This window comes from Rhincodon typus, chromosome 20 (assembly GCF_021869965.1).
Source record: "Rhincodon typus isolate 14 chromosome 20, sRhiTyp1.1, whole genome shotgun sequence".
In the NCBI taxonomy this organism is placed as follows: Eukaryota; Metazoa; Chordata; class Chondrichthyes; order Orectolobiformes; family Rhincodontidae; genus Rhincodon; species Rhincodon typus.
This window is the reverse complement of record NC_063351.1, coordinates 42207662-42222939: the sequence shown is the minus strand read 5'-3', so window position 1 is coordinate 42222939 and position 15278 is coordinate 42207662. Positions and strand designations below refer to the sequence as shown.

The 15278-nt window shown below is 44.5% G+C and overlaps 1 protein-coding gene across 2 annotated transcripts in view; it reads left to right on the top strand.

Moving 5' to 3' along the window:
• The window catches only part of abcc2 (ATP-binding cassette, sub-family C (CFTR/MRP), member 2), a 63314-nt gene that overhangs the window by 27671 nt on the left and 20365 nt on the right, over positions 1-15278 (top strand). The window contains exons 13-25 of one of the 2 annotated variants that reach the window (XM_048608782.1): positions 492-638; positions 2339-2423; positions 3444-3510; positions 4068-4194; positions 5594-5770; positions 7519-7686; positions 9719-9902; positions 10004-10019; positions 10430-10493; positions 12285-12290; positions 12342-12394; positions 13184-13304; positions 14150-14369. In XM_048608782.1, the coding sequence (XP_048464739.1) occupies positions 492-638; positions 2339-2423; positions 3444-3510; positions 4068-4194; positions 5594-5770; positions 7519-7686; positions 9719-9902; positions 10004-10019; positions 10430-10493; positions 12285-12290; positions 12342-12394; positions 13184-13304; positions 14150-14369 (1435 nt within the window). Of the gene's footprint in view, positions 1-491; positions 639-2338; positions 2424-3443; positions 3511-4067; positions 4195-5593; positions 5771-7518; positions 7687-9718; positions 9903-10003; positions 10020-10429; positions 10494-12267; positions 12401-13174; positions 13305-14149; positions 14370-15278 lie in introns of both variants that reach the window. The other variant, XM_048608781.1, reaches the window with a different exon arrangement.

The following is a 15278-nucleotide window of genomic DNA, read 5'->3' as shown; positions in this document are numbered from 1 at the left end:
AGTGTTTGGGGGAATGAAAGGGGGAGATTGACTGGGGATTGGGGGACTGAGGGGGTCACTCACTGGGGATTGAGGGATTAAGGGGGAGACTCACTGGGGATCGGTGGTCAAGTGTTTGGGGGAATGAAGGGGGAGACTGACTGGGGATTGGGGGACTGAGGGGGTCAGTCACTGGGGATTGAGGGATTGAGGGGTTGGGGGGATGGGGAATTGAGGGGGAGGCTCATTGGGGATTGAGGAATGAGAGAGACTCCCTGGGGATTGGAGGGTTTAGGAAAGAGACTCACCGGGGATTGGGTCGAATGGGGGAGAAACTGGGGTTTAGTGACTTACTGGGCAACCCAACTCCAGTTTGTAAATCAGTTCTTATGGGGAATTATCATCACTCAACATTGTTTTGTTTAAAGTTGAATTTTTAAAGAAGGTGACTGGGATGACAAGTGGAGAATTACTCTCTGTAACCCACATGTCTACTCCTTTGTGTTGAACAGGTGACTCTAACCAGCTTCGGTGTGTATCTCATTGTGGATCCAAATAATGTTCTCGATGCTGAGAAAGCCTTTACCTCCATCTCACTGTTCAACATTCTGCGCTTTCCTTTGATGATGCTGCCCTTGGTGATCTCATCAATAGTCCAGGTACAACCCTGTGGCAAATAGATTTCAGAGCAGACAAATGTGACCTTATCCACTGTGGGCCTAAAGGAAGGTCAGTACATGGGGCAGTCTACACGGTGAATAATCAGAATCAGTGGATATCTAAAGAGAATTGAGGGTACCAGATACACAGATGATCAAAGTGCCATGATGACGTAGAGAAGGTAATCAAAAAGGCAATGGAATGTTGGCCTTTGAATCTCGAAGATTAGAGGAGGTTGAAGTCAGGCTTCAATGATATAAAGCCCTGGTTAGACCACACCAGGAGTCACTGTGGGGAGTGAAACTGGGAAACATGGTTTTTCACAAAGGGTGGTAGGGACTTGGAACACTCTCCTTACCTGAGAAAGGATGGACTGGCACTGGAGGGAGTGCAGAGGAGCTTCACTAGGTTGATTCTGGAGTTGAGAGGGTTGGCTTATGAGGAGAGATTGAGTAGACTGGGACTGTACTCATTGGAATTTAGAGGAATGAGGGTGTTATTATAGAAACATATAAAATTATGAAGGGAATAGATAACATAGAAGCAGGGAGGTTGTATCCACTAGCGGGTGAAACTAGAGCCAGGAGTCGTAGCCTCAAAATTGGGGGAACCAGATTTACGACTGAGTTGAGGAGGAACTTCTTCACTCAAAGGGTTGTGAATCTGTGGAATTCCTTGCCCAATGAAGCAGGTGAGACTACCTCATTCAATGATTTTAAGGCAAAGATAGATAGACTTTTGAGCAGTAAAGGAATTGAGGATTAAGAGAGCAGGCAGGTAAGTGGAGTTGAGTCCATGAAAAGATCAGTCATGATCTTATTAAATAGCTGAGCAGGTTCGATGGGCCAGATCGCCTACTCCTGTTCCCATTTCTTATGTTCTTATGTTCTTAATGGAATTGATGCTGGAACAATTGTTAGTTTTAAATCTTGGACTGATAGATATTAAAGGTTATGAGGTAAAGGCAGCTTTGTGGAGTTTGGTCATAGGTCAGCCATGATCTCACAGAATGGTGGATCACATGTGAGATGCTGAAGGTCATCCTCCTGTTTCTGTGGTCGCAGAAAGTTCCGGCAATGGTTTTGCTCTCAAGGCAGTTTTCCCTTCCTCTGTTCTGTTCTTGAATTTGCAAACACCTTCATGTATTTGCCCCTCAGAAGACAAACAGTTTCATGCCTCATCCAAAAGGCAACACTTTGGATAGTGTGGCACTGCCTCAACGTCGCACTGGCATGTCAACCTGGATTATATGGGGCTACCTTTGTGAAATGGGGTTTAAACCCATAACTTTCTGGCACAGAGAACCTAAGAAATGGGAACTGGAGTGGACCATTTGGCACAATGGTCCTGCCATTCAATAGCTGATCTTTGACATCAATTCTACTTTGCTGCCTAATCCTTTCATATCCAAAACTCGTTTTTGAACATACTTAAGAACACAGCGGAGAATTCTACTATCAATGAATAAATGCCTCCTTATCTCTGTCCTAAGTGGCTAATCCTTATTCTAAGACTCTACTCCCATTTTCTAGGTTCCCTGGGAGAGAGTTTTACCAACTGAACCAAAACTGATTCCCTTGACATGGTGACCAGGAGGAGTCTACTCTCTTTTGATAACACTTTGAAAGGAGATACTGATATTCCTCAAATACTACGCATGTCCCTTGACTACTCAGTTTATTATTTCTTTCATCTGTAGGCCGGGATTTCTTCTAAAAGGCTGGAAGCATTTCTTGGAAGCGAAAACCTAGACGCGTCAGCAATTCGACAGGATCGCAGCTGTGGTACGTTGGGTGAAGGGAACTGGATAGCAGTTTAATTATTGCTGATAGCTTGAGGCTGCGGTCAGGGTTGAATACCCACTTGCACTGGAAATGTACTGATATACGTGAATAATCAGACGTGGAAATATAGGGAACAATTTATAATTGCAACTGACATGAAACGACAATGTAAGGAGTGATGCTAGGGATGGTAGCAGACTTCAGGAGGCTGCAGATGGTGATGAAATTGGAAGACATTGGGCAGATGAAATTTACAATAGAGAAACTCTGAAGTGAGTTCTTGGAATTGTTCTTGGAATAATGATGGGAGGTGATATGAACAATTTTAAGAAGGTTGCATAGGAAGATGAGTTGAAAAGACTGTTTGAGAAAAGCACACAGGGATCCCACAGAGTATAAAGGCAAAGATGTTAGAGTAAATCTTAGTTTGAGTAGCATGCTCAGTTCTGGGCCCCACACTTTAGGCCTCGGAGAGTTGGGGGAGGAGATTTACAGGCATTGGACAAGGCTTGTGAGACTTCAGCTAATGTGGAGAGACTAGAAAAGGTGGGAACTATTCTTACTGGAGCAGAGTTAGGCAACATTTAATCAAAGCATTCAAAATCCTGCAAGGTTTTAATAGAGTAAAGAAGGTGAAGTTGGTCCCAGTGCTGGGAGGGTCAGTGACCAGAGCGACATAGATTCAAACAGATTGACAAAAGAACTAGACACAACATCAGCAAGTTGTGATCTGGAATGTGCTGCCTGAAAGGGCAGTAGAAGCAGGTTGAAGTAATAAAGTTCAAAGATATTTAAATAAATATTAGCAGAGACTAAATGACAGGGCCGTGGGGAAAGAATGGGGATAGGGGAATTAATTACATGGCTCTACGCAAAGGGCCTAAATGTGATTGGCTGATTGGCATCATTCTGTGCTGCATTGTTCTGTGATTGTGCATATTACGTTCAGTCAGGCAGCACAAATACATTGACATCTATCAGCCCCAAAAGACATAACTCCCCATCTTGTTTCCTCCCCAGATTCTGCAGTCGCCTTCTCAGATGCCACCTTTTCATGGAATAGAAATGAAACTCCAACCATCAAGAAGTGAGTGATGCTTGGAAATGTTGTCTCACTGCTGTTATGATGGAAATGTTAAGGCTGGGTTGGTGAGATTGGGCCTTACTTCTGTGGCTGTTCTGAAGTGCTCCCCTGTGTGCTGACAGCAAAGGTAGCCAACACCAGCTCAGTGTTGGTGCAGTCTGAGCCTGGTGTTGACACAAGCTGAGTGTCAGGAGCAGGAACCCTGATATCTGTCCATCTCCTCTCCATCCCACTGGAAAATTCCATCTTCTCTTCCATAACCAGTGTCTACAACAGCCAGGTAAGAAGGTAGCTGAGGCTTTGGTTTAACATCAGATCTGAGAAATAGTGCCATTGACAGTGCAGTACTCTGTCGATGAGTGTCAACTTTGGGTATTGTGCTGAAATATCCTGAGTGGGAATTGAATCCACATTATTCTGAGTGAGAGGCAAGGTACTGCCATGTGAACCAGAGCTAAAACCAAGACCATAGGTGTGTCCTGTTCTGTTTAACCATCACTTGATCACAGCCTGGTCTTGCCTGCCTATAAATGTCCACTTTGTGTTTTTATTTCCCATAGTGTTACACTGAAGATCAAACCAGGCAACCTGGTAGCAATTGTGGGGCCAGTGGGGAGCGGCAAGACCTCTTTGATATCTGCACTACTTGGAGAAATGGAGAATATCAAGGGATTCATAAACGTAAAGGTACTGAAAAACATCAACTGCAAAATTCCTGTTTCTTCTAATTTCCGTGTTTTATTTTGCATAAGGGTTGGTTCTTATTCCGAATTTTCTCTAAGTTTCTCTCACTCGGTTTTCCAGATTTGCTAAAGGAACACTGGCAATCTCCACTTCCATCTGCCAAAAAAGACTTGCCAGACTTCCCAAAGTTTCCCTCCAAAAAAGTGATACGGTCACTGCAGTTCACTCCTAAGCTTTTGACTTTGTTAAGAATTCTCTCATGGAGTGGGATTGGCTGGGCCAGCACTTATTGCCCGTCCCTAGTTGCCCTGGAGAAGGTGGTGGTGAACTGCCTTCTTGAACCGCCACAGCCCATGTTCTGTATTTAGACCCAGAATGCCCTTAGGGAGAACGTTCCAAGATTTGACCCAGCTCCACTGAAGGAATGGCGATATATTTTCAAGTCAGGATGGTGTGTGGCTTGAGGGGGAGCTTGCAGGTAGTGGTGTTCCCATGTATCTGCTGCCCTTCTAGGTGGAAGCGGTTGTGGGTTTGGATGGTGCTGACGAAGGAGTCACAGTGAGTTGCTGCATTGCACCTTGAGGATGGTGTACACTGCTATATATACACTGCTGAGCATCGGTGGTGGAGGGAGTGAATGTTAAGTTGGTGAATGGGCTGTTTTATCCCGGATGGTATTGAGCTTGATAAGCAGAAGTTATACAGAAGGGGTTTCACTTTAAGATATGTTCATGACTCTAGTGAACATCAAGTTTAACTCATCGTTCCCCTTGTTTCGGGTGGTGATCTCTACATCTTGTGTGTGAACCCCTCCTTTAGCTTCTTCTATCACCCTGCCCTCTGCTGAGGCTTAGAGTTTGAAGGTTACAGTTTCAAGTCTCATAATCACAGAATCAATTTCTTAATGGTGTGAGTTGAGGGATAAATCTTTCGCTGGCTGACCTTCCCTGCTTCTCTTCCAAAAACAGAGGCCATGTAATCTTCTGTGTTCATCTATGAGGGCAGATGAGGGCTCATTTTAACATTTCATTGAAAAGGCAGGGTGTCTGAAAGTGTAGCACTTTCCCAGCAGTGCACTGGGGGTACCAGATTGGCTGGGGCCGGTGGGTCTTGAACCCCCAAACTTCTGACTTTGAGGGAAAAGAGAGCAAGACAATGAACCACAAGCGTTTACAGCAAGTTGTAGATCCTGCTATGTAATGTCAACATGGTTGAAATGGTCCCATGATTAAGGATTCAAAACACAGAGGGGTTAATTTAGGATTCACCAGGGGCGAAAGGAACTCTATCTCCTTGCAAGGTGAGGAAGCCAAATTGCTCTCCCACGTGGAACCAAGTGATGGCACAAGGAGACAGAGACACAAAGCTTCTCCTTCTCACCCCTTGCCATATGTGCTTTTAGGGTTCGTTTGCCTACGTACCTCAGCTAGCATGGATCCAAAATAATACCCTCGAGGACAATGTCTTGTTTGGCTTGGAGCGGGAAGAATCTCGATACCAGAAAGTCCTGGAGGCCTGTGCTCTTCTGCCAGATCTGGAGCGATTACCGGCTGGGGACCAGACAGAGATTGGAGAAAAGGTATGGGAGAAAAAAATTAAATTTTTGAACTGGGCTCAGAACCAAAGCATGTAGTTTTTTAAAAATGTGACATCTATGTTTTATTCTCGCTCCATTTTATTTTTGTTGTTCTTTCTGGCATTGCTGACAAGGCCAGCATTTGTTGTCCATCTGTAATTGCCCGTGAACTGAGTGGCTCCCTAAGCCATTTCATTAAGAGTCAACCACATTGCTATGGGTCTGGAGTCACATGTAGGCCAGACCGAGCAAGGACGGCAGATTTCCTTCCCCAAAGGACATTAGTGAACCAGATGGGTTTGTACAACAATTGATGATGGTTTCACGGTCACCATCACCAGCTGGGAGTGTGGGATTTGAACCCAAATGCTCAGCTAATCAGCCTGGGCCCTTCTGATGCAAGACTGAGAAACTAGAAAGGGTCAGTGGCAGTGCTGTCACCACTCCATCTAGATTCAATTCCAGAGAAGGTTAAGAGTTGACCTGACAGAGACTTTCAAGACAATGAGAGAAATTGGTAAATTGTTTCCGTGAGCAATAGCCAGGCTCAGAGATTCAAAGTCAATGGCAAAAGATTGGGAGAGTTGTCGGGATTTTGCAGGCTCAATCGGAATTAAGGTATAAAATGATTCCATAAACCACTTTAGAAGGGATCAGAAGATGCTGAAGAATTAGGAATTTATAGGGCTACTCACAAAAAGCAGTGTGTAGGACAAAACAAAATTGGTTATTCAAAAAGCTAGCATTTGTATGATGGGTTGAATGTCCTCTTACTGTTGTGAGTGGTGAAGTTTGTGATAGATTTATATGTTAATATGATTTATTTTCATACATGGATTTTAAACTAATGACATGTGGGTTTTGGGCTCTGTGTATGAGGGAATTTAATAATTAACTTGTTAATCTTTCTGGAGCCATATTTTTAAAAATGAGTTTGAGACAGAAAGGGCTTCTAGGGTGATATTAGGAATTTGTTTGCATTGTGAGAGTTTTGTGATTGGACAGAGTAAACATTGAAAAGCACTAAATTGCTTTTAGTATAGAAGAATGATGAATTGAATGTTTGATTAGGGGAAGAATCCATAGATTAGAAAGATTTTGGTTTCATTTCACAGAAGCCCTGGTTGAAGTAAGATATAAGATATAAGAAGATAGGAATTATCATGAAGAAAGGAATTAGTTCAGAACAGTTAGGAAACAGGCTATCTCAGTGTAAGGGTTTTAGTTTGAAAGTTCCAGACCAGAAGTGTTTGATTAGAACCTAGAAGGCGTTAGTTGAAGCTGAGAAAGTTTCATCTCAGTTGTGTGGATATTTAAGGAAAAGCCTCTCAAGAGCAGGAATTGGAAAAAAAAGACAAATGAAAACTATAAATGTGATATAGAGAGGAGAGCTCTCTCTGGTATTTGAACACAGTGAAGTGACGGTGTTGGATAGATTGGATCATATTTTTACCTTGTGTTTCAGAATCTTACAAATTGTGTGATTGGGTTATTCTATTTTATCTTCAAATCTTTTGTATAATAACCTTCTGTTCAATTGTTAATACCAACTGTTAAGCATTGAGTGGTTATGCTTCAGTGAACGGCCAACTCGTTAAATCAAAAAAAAGTCTATCAAGCCAGATTTCAGTCTGGAACCTGACCTGTCCAGTAATAATGTCAGCTGGGATTGTAACAATGTGCTGGAAGATTCTTTGGTTCTGAACAAGAAGGAGTTGGTCATTCCTTGATTTAATGATTCTCTTTCCCAGGGTATCAATCTGAGTGGAGGACAGAAGCAGCGAGTTAGTCTTGCAAGGGCGGTGTATAGTGATGCTGATATTATCGTACTGGATGACCCACTCTCTGCTGTTGATGCACATGTGGGGAAACACATCTTTGAAAAAGTCATTGGTCCAAATGGTCTGCTAAAGGACAAGGTGAGACTGAATTTCTGGGGAATGTTTTAACTTAAGTTGATGAGCATTTCGATGTTGAGTGATTACCAATATTAATGTACATTCCATTCGATCCAGGAACGGGGTTAGATTGAGAGTAAAGCTGCATCTACACTGTCCCAATCAAACAATCTCAGAATAGGGACAGCACGTGTTTAGATAAAGATTAGAGCAGTTTCTACTGTTTTGGAATGAAAGTAAAGCTCGCTCGACGCTTCCCAATCAGACATTACCAGGACAGGCATAGCATGGAGTTAGGTGCAGAGTAAAGCTCTCTCTACTCTTTTAAACTGAAAGTAAAACTACCTCTATTCTTTTTAAAATAAAAGTAAAGCTGCCTCTACATTGTCCCCATCAAACACTCCCAAGACAGGGACAGCACGGAATTAGATACAGTGTATTCCAGACAAGGATTTGTTGGAAACAAAAACAGAAATTGCTGGAAAAGCTCTGCAGTTCTAGCAGCATCTGTGCAGAGAAATCAGAGTTAATGTTTCGGGTTGAGTGACCCTTTCACAGTTCTGATTAACTATGGTTTCTGCCATAGATGCTCACAGACTTGCTGAACTTTTCCAGCAATTTCTATTTCTTTATTATTTACAGTGTCCACAGTTCTTTCGGTTTTTCTCCAGGATTTGTTGAAAACTGATGGTATGTTCTTCTCTTTGACTCAAGTTTCTATGATGGCACTCAACCCCAATTGCTTCTTTGGTTGGGATTTGCCGAATCAGAGCAGAGTAGGCAGTGAAATATGGCTCCGGCTATTCTGATTGGCCCAGAACCATAGAGTGTTAGCTGGAGGCTATTCCTCCCAGTCTGGCTTTGCTGGCTTTTTTTTTTCAACACATTCCATTAACCCTCATAGTGATGCAAAGATTGATCCTATTCCCTTTTAAAAATTACATTGCATTTGCTTGACTGAATGTAGCTTTTCAACTGTTTGTTATTTCACACAGAGAGTAAACTTAGTGGATAGTACTTACACATCAGAGCCACAAGGTGGAAGGCTTGTCTCTCACTCCAAAGACTTGATGACAATTTCTATTCTTATGCTGCTGTTGCAATACTGAGGGAGTGCCGCACTGTCAGAGGGTCAGTGCTGAGGGAGCGCCGCACTGTCAGAGGGTCAGTGCTGAGGGAGTGCCGCACTGTCGGAGGGTCAGTGCTGAGGGAGTGCCGCACTGTCAGAGGGTCAGTACTGAGGGAGTGCCGCACTATCAGAGGGTCAGTACTGAGGGAGTGCTGCGCTATCAGAGGGTCAGTGCTGAGGGACTGCTGCACTGTCAGAGGGTCCTGCGTCAGGCCATCTTTGCCCTGTGTGAACAGAATGATAGAATCCCCACAGTGTGGAAGCAGGCTATTCAGTCTATCGACTCCACACCGACCCTCCAAAGTCCATCCCCACCGGACCCAATCCATCCCTGTAAACCCTGCATTCCCCATGGCTAATCCACCAAGCCTGGACACATCCCTGGACACTCTGGGAAATTTAGCATGGCCAATCTATTTGGCATGGCCTAACCCGTACATCTTTGGCCTATGTGAGGAAACTGGAGCACCCGGATGAAACCCACCCAGACAATGTGCAAACTCCACACAGACAATTGTCTGAGGTGGATCGACCCCAGGTCCCCGTTGTTGTGAGCCAGCAGTGCTAACCACTGAGACACCATGCCACGCCTTGTGCACAGGCCTTGGCAGGTTCCTAGCTTGGGTTTGGGGCTGTTCAGGTGTGTCTGGAGTCCAAGCAGTCTCACATGCGTCTCATGTTGCCGCCTCTCGTGGGGTCCCTGACCAGACATACTCCGAAGGTTTTGCCAGACACCCGATCCCCATGATATCACCAGCCCCCCATTGGAGAGTTCCTGGTTAGTACAGAAGAGTTGGCTGAGGTGAAGTGGGTTTGGTAGGAGCATCAATGCTGCCATGATTTTGCTGGGCCGAGTGGCCTGTTTCTGTACAAAACTCCACATGATCATTTGACTCTCTGACGATCTGTGTTTTTTTTAAACAGACTCGAATTCTTGTGACTCATAGAGTCACGTTTCTGCCTCAAACTGACGAGATTGTGGTTCTAGTGAACGGCGAAGTGACTGAACTGGGCTTGTACAAAACACTGAAGGCGAACAGGGGGGCGTTTGCAGACTTCCTGAATACCTACAGCGAAGGGAGTCGCAGCGAGGAGGGAGAGGCAACAGGTTTGGAGCCTGCAGACAGATTCCCTGCCTTTACAATTCCCACAGGGACGCCAAAATTCCAGGCACTTTGACAGTTTCCGTAAGGACAGCTCTCACCAAAGCTATCGAGAGGTCGGAGTCACAGCATCATTAGTGCAGGGAGTAGGATAACTGGAAGCATGGACAATGTCACTCAGTTCATTAAGCTTGCTCCTCCTGCAGAGAACATTCTCTACCTGCCCCACTCGAGTTTCTCTGCAAGAAATTTAACCCAAGTTGCTTCTTTCTATAGACAGTGGGAACCACTTCAGTGTATAGTTCCTGGGGCTTAAAGGGATTGAAGGGTATGGCGGAAGAAAGAGGTAACAGGGCATTGAGTTGGATGATCTGCCATGATCACGTTGATGGGCAGAGCAGGCTCGAAGGGCCGAATGGCCTGTTCCTGCTCCTATTTTCAATGTTTACATAGCACTGTTAATGTTGACGCTCTGCAGGGTATCATCAATATTGAGCCATGTAAGAAAGTATTAGGACTGGTGATCACAGAGCAAAGAGGTAGATTTTAAGGAGCATTTGGATAGGGAGATGGAGATGTCAGGGGAGGGAGCACCAGTGTTTAGGGCCCAGGCAGTTGAAGGCATGACTGCCAATGATAGAGGGGTTAAAATCGAGGATGCTATATATGGAGAGAATTGGAGGGGCACAGAGGTTGCAGGAGCTTAAGGAGATTCTAAGGATTGGGAAGGAGTGATGACATGGAGGGATTTAAAAATCAGGACAATTGAGGTGTTGCCTGAATGGGGTCTGAAGTAAATTTGACATCGAACACAGGGATGATGGAGGATAGAGACTGAGGCTAACGTATGGGGTGGCAGAGTCAACTGAACTGAAGCTTCTTGAAGGAGTCCAACCCTAATTGCCCCATTTACTGAGGGGCACACCCCCAATGCCCCAGTTACTGAGGGGCACAACCCCCAATACCCCATTTACTGAGGGGCACACCCCCAATGCCCCATTAACTGACGGGCACACCCGCAATGCCCCATTTACTGAGGGGCATGTCCCCAGTTGCCTCATTTACTGGGGACCTCCCTGATCGAACCCTTTACTTTAACTTCCACCTTGTTTCATTTTTGATATTCCGGACTCCAGATTTTGAAAGCTTTTGCAGATAATGCATGAATCACAAAAGGCCAGCATTCAAGCTCATTAGGGAATTGGAGAGGCAAATGAAATATTAGCTTTTATTTCAAAGGGAACGTAGTATAAAAGGCCCAAGGTTTTGCTGAAATTAGATTTGGCATTCGTCAGACCACTAAATAAAAATCAAAAGAACTGCAGATGCTGTAAATCAGGAACAAAAACAAAGTTGCTGGAAAAGCTCAGCAGGTCTGGCAGCATCTGTGAAGGAAAAAACAGAGTTAACATTTCGGGTCTGGTGACCCTTCCTCATAATTGATGGTAGCTGGAACAAGTTGTTTTTTATGTAGAAGATAGGGTGGGGTGAGAAGGTAAGGTGTAAACAGTAGCTGGAGATAGAACCCAAAGAGAGAGAAGAACAGTTGTACAGACAAAGGAGTGGATAACAGTCAGACTGGGAGGGTGAATAGCTGTTAATTGGGACTGTTAGTGTCTAACAATGGGTTGTTTGTATTGGCAGACCACGTGATAACAAGGGGAGTTCAGGTAAGAATGTGGGACAAGATGCCTTAAGCCCTAAAATTGTTGAGCTTGATATTGAGTCTGGAGAGTCCTCAAGTGGAAAATGAGGTGTTACTCTTCCAGCTTGTACTGAGCTTCGCTGGAACACTGCAGCAAGCCAGAGACAGAGATGCTGGCCAGGGAACAGGGTGGTGCGTTAAAGTGGCAGGTAGCAGAAGCCCAGAGAAGCTTCACTCAGCTGATCCAAATAAGGAGGGATTTTCTCCTAAGGAGAGGTTGAGTAGATTGGGCCTGTACTCATTGAAGTTTAGGAGAATGAGAGGAGACCTAATGAAACATTTAAAATTAGTCGGGGCTTGACAGGGTAGACGTGCAGAAGTTGTTTCCCCTTGCGAGAGAGTTTAACAGCAGAGGGTGTGATCTCAGAGTAAGGGGTATTTAAGATGGAAATGAGGAGGAATTTCTTCTTTCACAGTAGAAGGCTGTCGAGACTGGATCATTAAGTACATTCGAAGCTTTTTCATTGTTTTAGCCTTGAATAATGAACCATCTTAAACTCCAAATGCATGGGACTGCTACGTGCCTGCCACACCCTCCATGCTAAATCATTGAATATATGTAGCACCTTTGGTGTACAAAAATGGCTTGGAGGACAGCAGAGAAATCAGACGGTCGTTGGGGTCAATGGGCAAATAGCGTTCACCCTGTATCCGGTCTCTTTCAGTCAACATGGTGACAGAGGAAGATGTCACACCGGATGATGATCAAGAACTCCAGGTGGGGGTGGATGCAGTTGAGGCGATAACACTGAGCCTGAAACGGGAGAACAGTGAACGTGTCAGAAGCAGGAAGTGGAGGTAATCTTCAATAAAACCTGCTCGCGGTGTGAATGAGGGTGTTAATACTTCATTATTTGTAGTTCACAGCCTCAGGGATGCAACTGAACAGGATGAAGTGTATTGCCAAGAATGTGGGAAAACAGTAGGGGAGTGGGACAGATCTTAAAAGAGGTAGAATGGGCTAAATGGCCTCAGATCACTTGGGGATAATTCTCTATCAGATGCTGGCCAGGTTGGAGCACAGGTTAAAATCTGTGGCTGCACAGCTCATCCTCTCTCTGTTTAGCTCACCAAAACCCCTTGACATATCCCCATCACCACCCTGGGCAGGTCAGAAGGTCAGGGGTCATGGTTGCAAGTCCCACTCCAGGGAGTGGTGCCAATTCGGGGTTGGCACTCTCAGCGCAGTGCTGAAGGAGTGCTGCCTTGCTGGAGGTGCCATCCATCCAATGAGACCTGTCTGCCCTGCCAGGTGACATCGGCAGGATTTGCCCTGATGTCCTGGGAGAATATTTATCCCTCACCAACATGACCACATGGTTTGGCCATTAGCACACTGCCCTTGGCAGGATTCAAATCAAATACCGGGTTTCAGACACCAGCTGTGAAGTGCTTTGAGGGCATCCTGAGACTGTGCGACAGAAATTGGGATTTTGATTTTGTTTCTTTTGGCTTGTTTGATTAAATTAAAAGAGTAAGAATCTCACTAACCAACTGAGCAATCAGCAAGAGCTTTAAAGGAAGGAGATCTTCTGTTTAAACTCACTCTTCTCTCTCTGATCCTTCCTTTAGCAAAAGCAGCGTTAGAGTGTCTCTGAACAAGGCCAAGAGGGACAAGAGCCTGGTGTCAGAGAAGGAAGGGCAAGCGGACATGGTGAAGGGCCAGAGACTGATAGAGAAAGAAACTATGGAAACGGGAAAGGTAAGCTCTCACTTGCACATGGGAACTGTTGAAGGTATAAAATCATTTCCTGTGTAGACTGAGGATCAAAGAAAACCGTTCCGACAGGATGGTGTCTTCTTCACAGGGAGGGCAAATTCGTAATTGTTACAGGTTATTACTCAGAGTGAGGGGATTGGGTTGTTCCATGTTCTGCCATGCAGTGAGTTTGTATTCTTGAACAAACCAGTGGAAGGACCATGACAGGATTGCCCATTTATAAATGTTCTGATTTCTGCACTGGAAGCAATCCAAAGGCAACTCCAGAACTACTAAACTCTGGAACAATTAAACTCCAGAACAGCAAAACTCTGGAACATCTCAGCTCCAAATGAGTTCTGGATCAGTTCAGCTCTGGAATTGTGCTGGCTCTAGAACACCAGGGAGACTGTAAAAAGATACAAGGACAAAGGCAGCAAGAGGAGAGTGAAATAGTTATATGTAACATCAGCATAGACACAGTGGGCTGAATGGCCTCCTGTGCTGCACATTCCATGAGGAAGATGCTGAAGCCTAGAGCATTGCACATCAACAAAGAGCTGGTGAAGTAAGTACAGCAAGTAAAAACACTGAGAAACTTTTCTGTAGGTTTGTCATCTGTTTGGATAAGAATTTTTGAGCAGAATGAAGAGTGAGCCTTGCAACTGTAGAGCATGATCCTTCGTTCAGCAAGATGACAGCTAATCCTTGACCTCAACTTCAACTTCCCACCCAATTCTCCTCTCCTTTGATTCCTAAAGTTCAAAGGGTAAAGGGCTACACTGCACACCATGTGACTGGATTACCTGTATTGATTGGTCTGTTTGGGGTTCTGTTTTAATTGGCAGGTGAAGTTGTCAATCTACTGGAAATACCTCAGTGCTATTGGCTCATGGTACTTGTTGCTGATAATCCTGTCATACATTGCCCAGAACATGGCAACCATTGGGCAGAACCTCTGGCTCAGTGACTGGACCAATGATGCCAGCCTCTACATCAACACCACCTACCCAGCATCTGAGCGCGATCAGCGACTTGGCATCTTTGGTGTTTTGGGTGTTGCACAAGGTGAGTGTCTTTCAGTTCAACAAAAATACTGGTCACTGGTCGTCATCTCCTCACTTTTCATCCTTGCTGTCTGCTACTTGAGACACACTCAAGTTTCCTGTCTGAAGCTGTGTTCCTTAGAACCTTAGAACAGGACAGGAGGCCACTCAGCCCACTATGGCTTTGTTGTCACTCTTCGAACGGTTCCTCACCCACCTTCAATCATTTTCTAGCTGCATTGCTTTTGCTCAGTGCCCTGTAAATTTTTCCTTTTGAATTATTTATCCAAGTCATTTTTGAAAGTTACTATTGAATCTGCTTCTATTGCCCTTTCAGGTGGCACATTCTAGATTGTCATGACTCACCAATTTCCCTTCTCTGGTTCCTCTACCAACTCTTTTAAAGCTATCTCCTCTCTTTAGCACCGTCCTGCCTTCCTTATAAATAATTCTTCCTTATGAACTTCATAAAAAAGCTCCCCATTACTTATTTACTTCAAGAGACTGAATGCCTTGATTTTTAACTTCTTAAAAAACAGATTTGGAACTTTCTAACGTTTTATGGTGTTAGCTTTGGCTTGGGGGCAGCACTGTTGCTCTGAGTCAGAAAATTGCACACTCAAACCTCACTCCCGGAACTTGAGCACAAAGTCCAGGCTGGTACTAGTGTAGTACTGCGGGAGAGCGACACTGTTGGTGGTGCAGTGTTTTGGATAAGATGATAAATTGAAGTCTCATTTTCCCATTTGTATAAAGATCCCATGACACTGTTTTGAGGGGGACAGGGGAGTGATTCTCCCCATATCCATGCCAGTAGTTATCCCCGAACTAACATTATTCATAGAGATAATCTGACTGTTATAACATTGTTGTTTGAGCAAATTTACTGTATGCTAATTGGTTACCATGTTTTCCACATGAATCTAAGTAT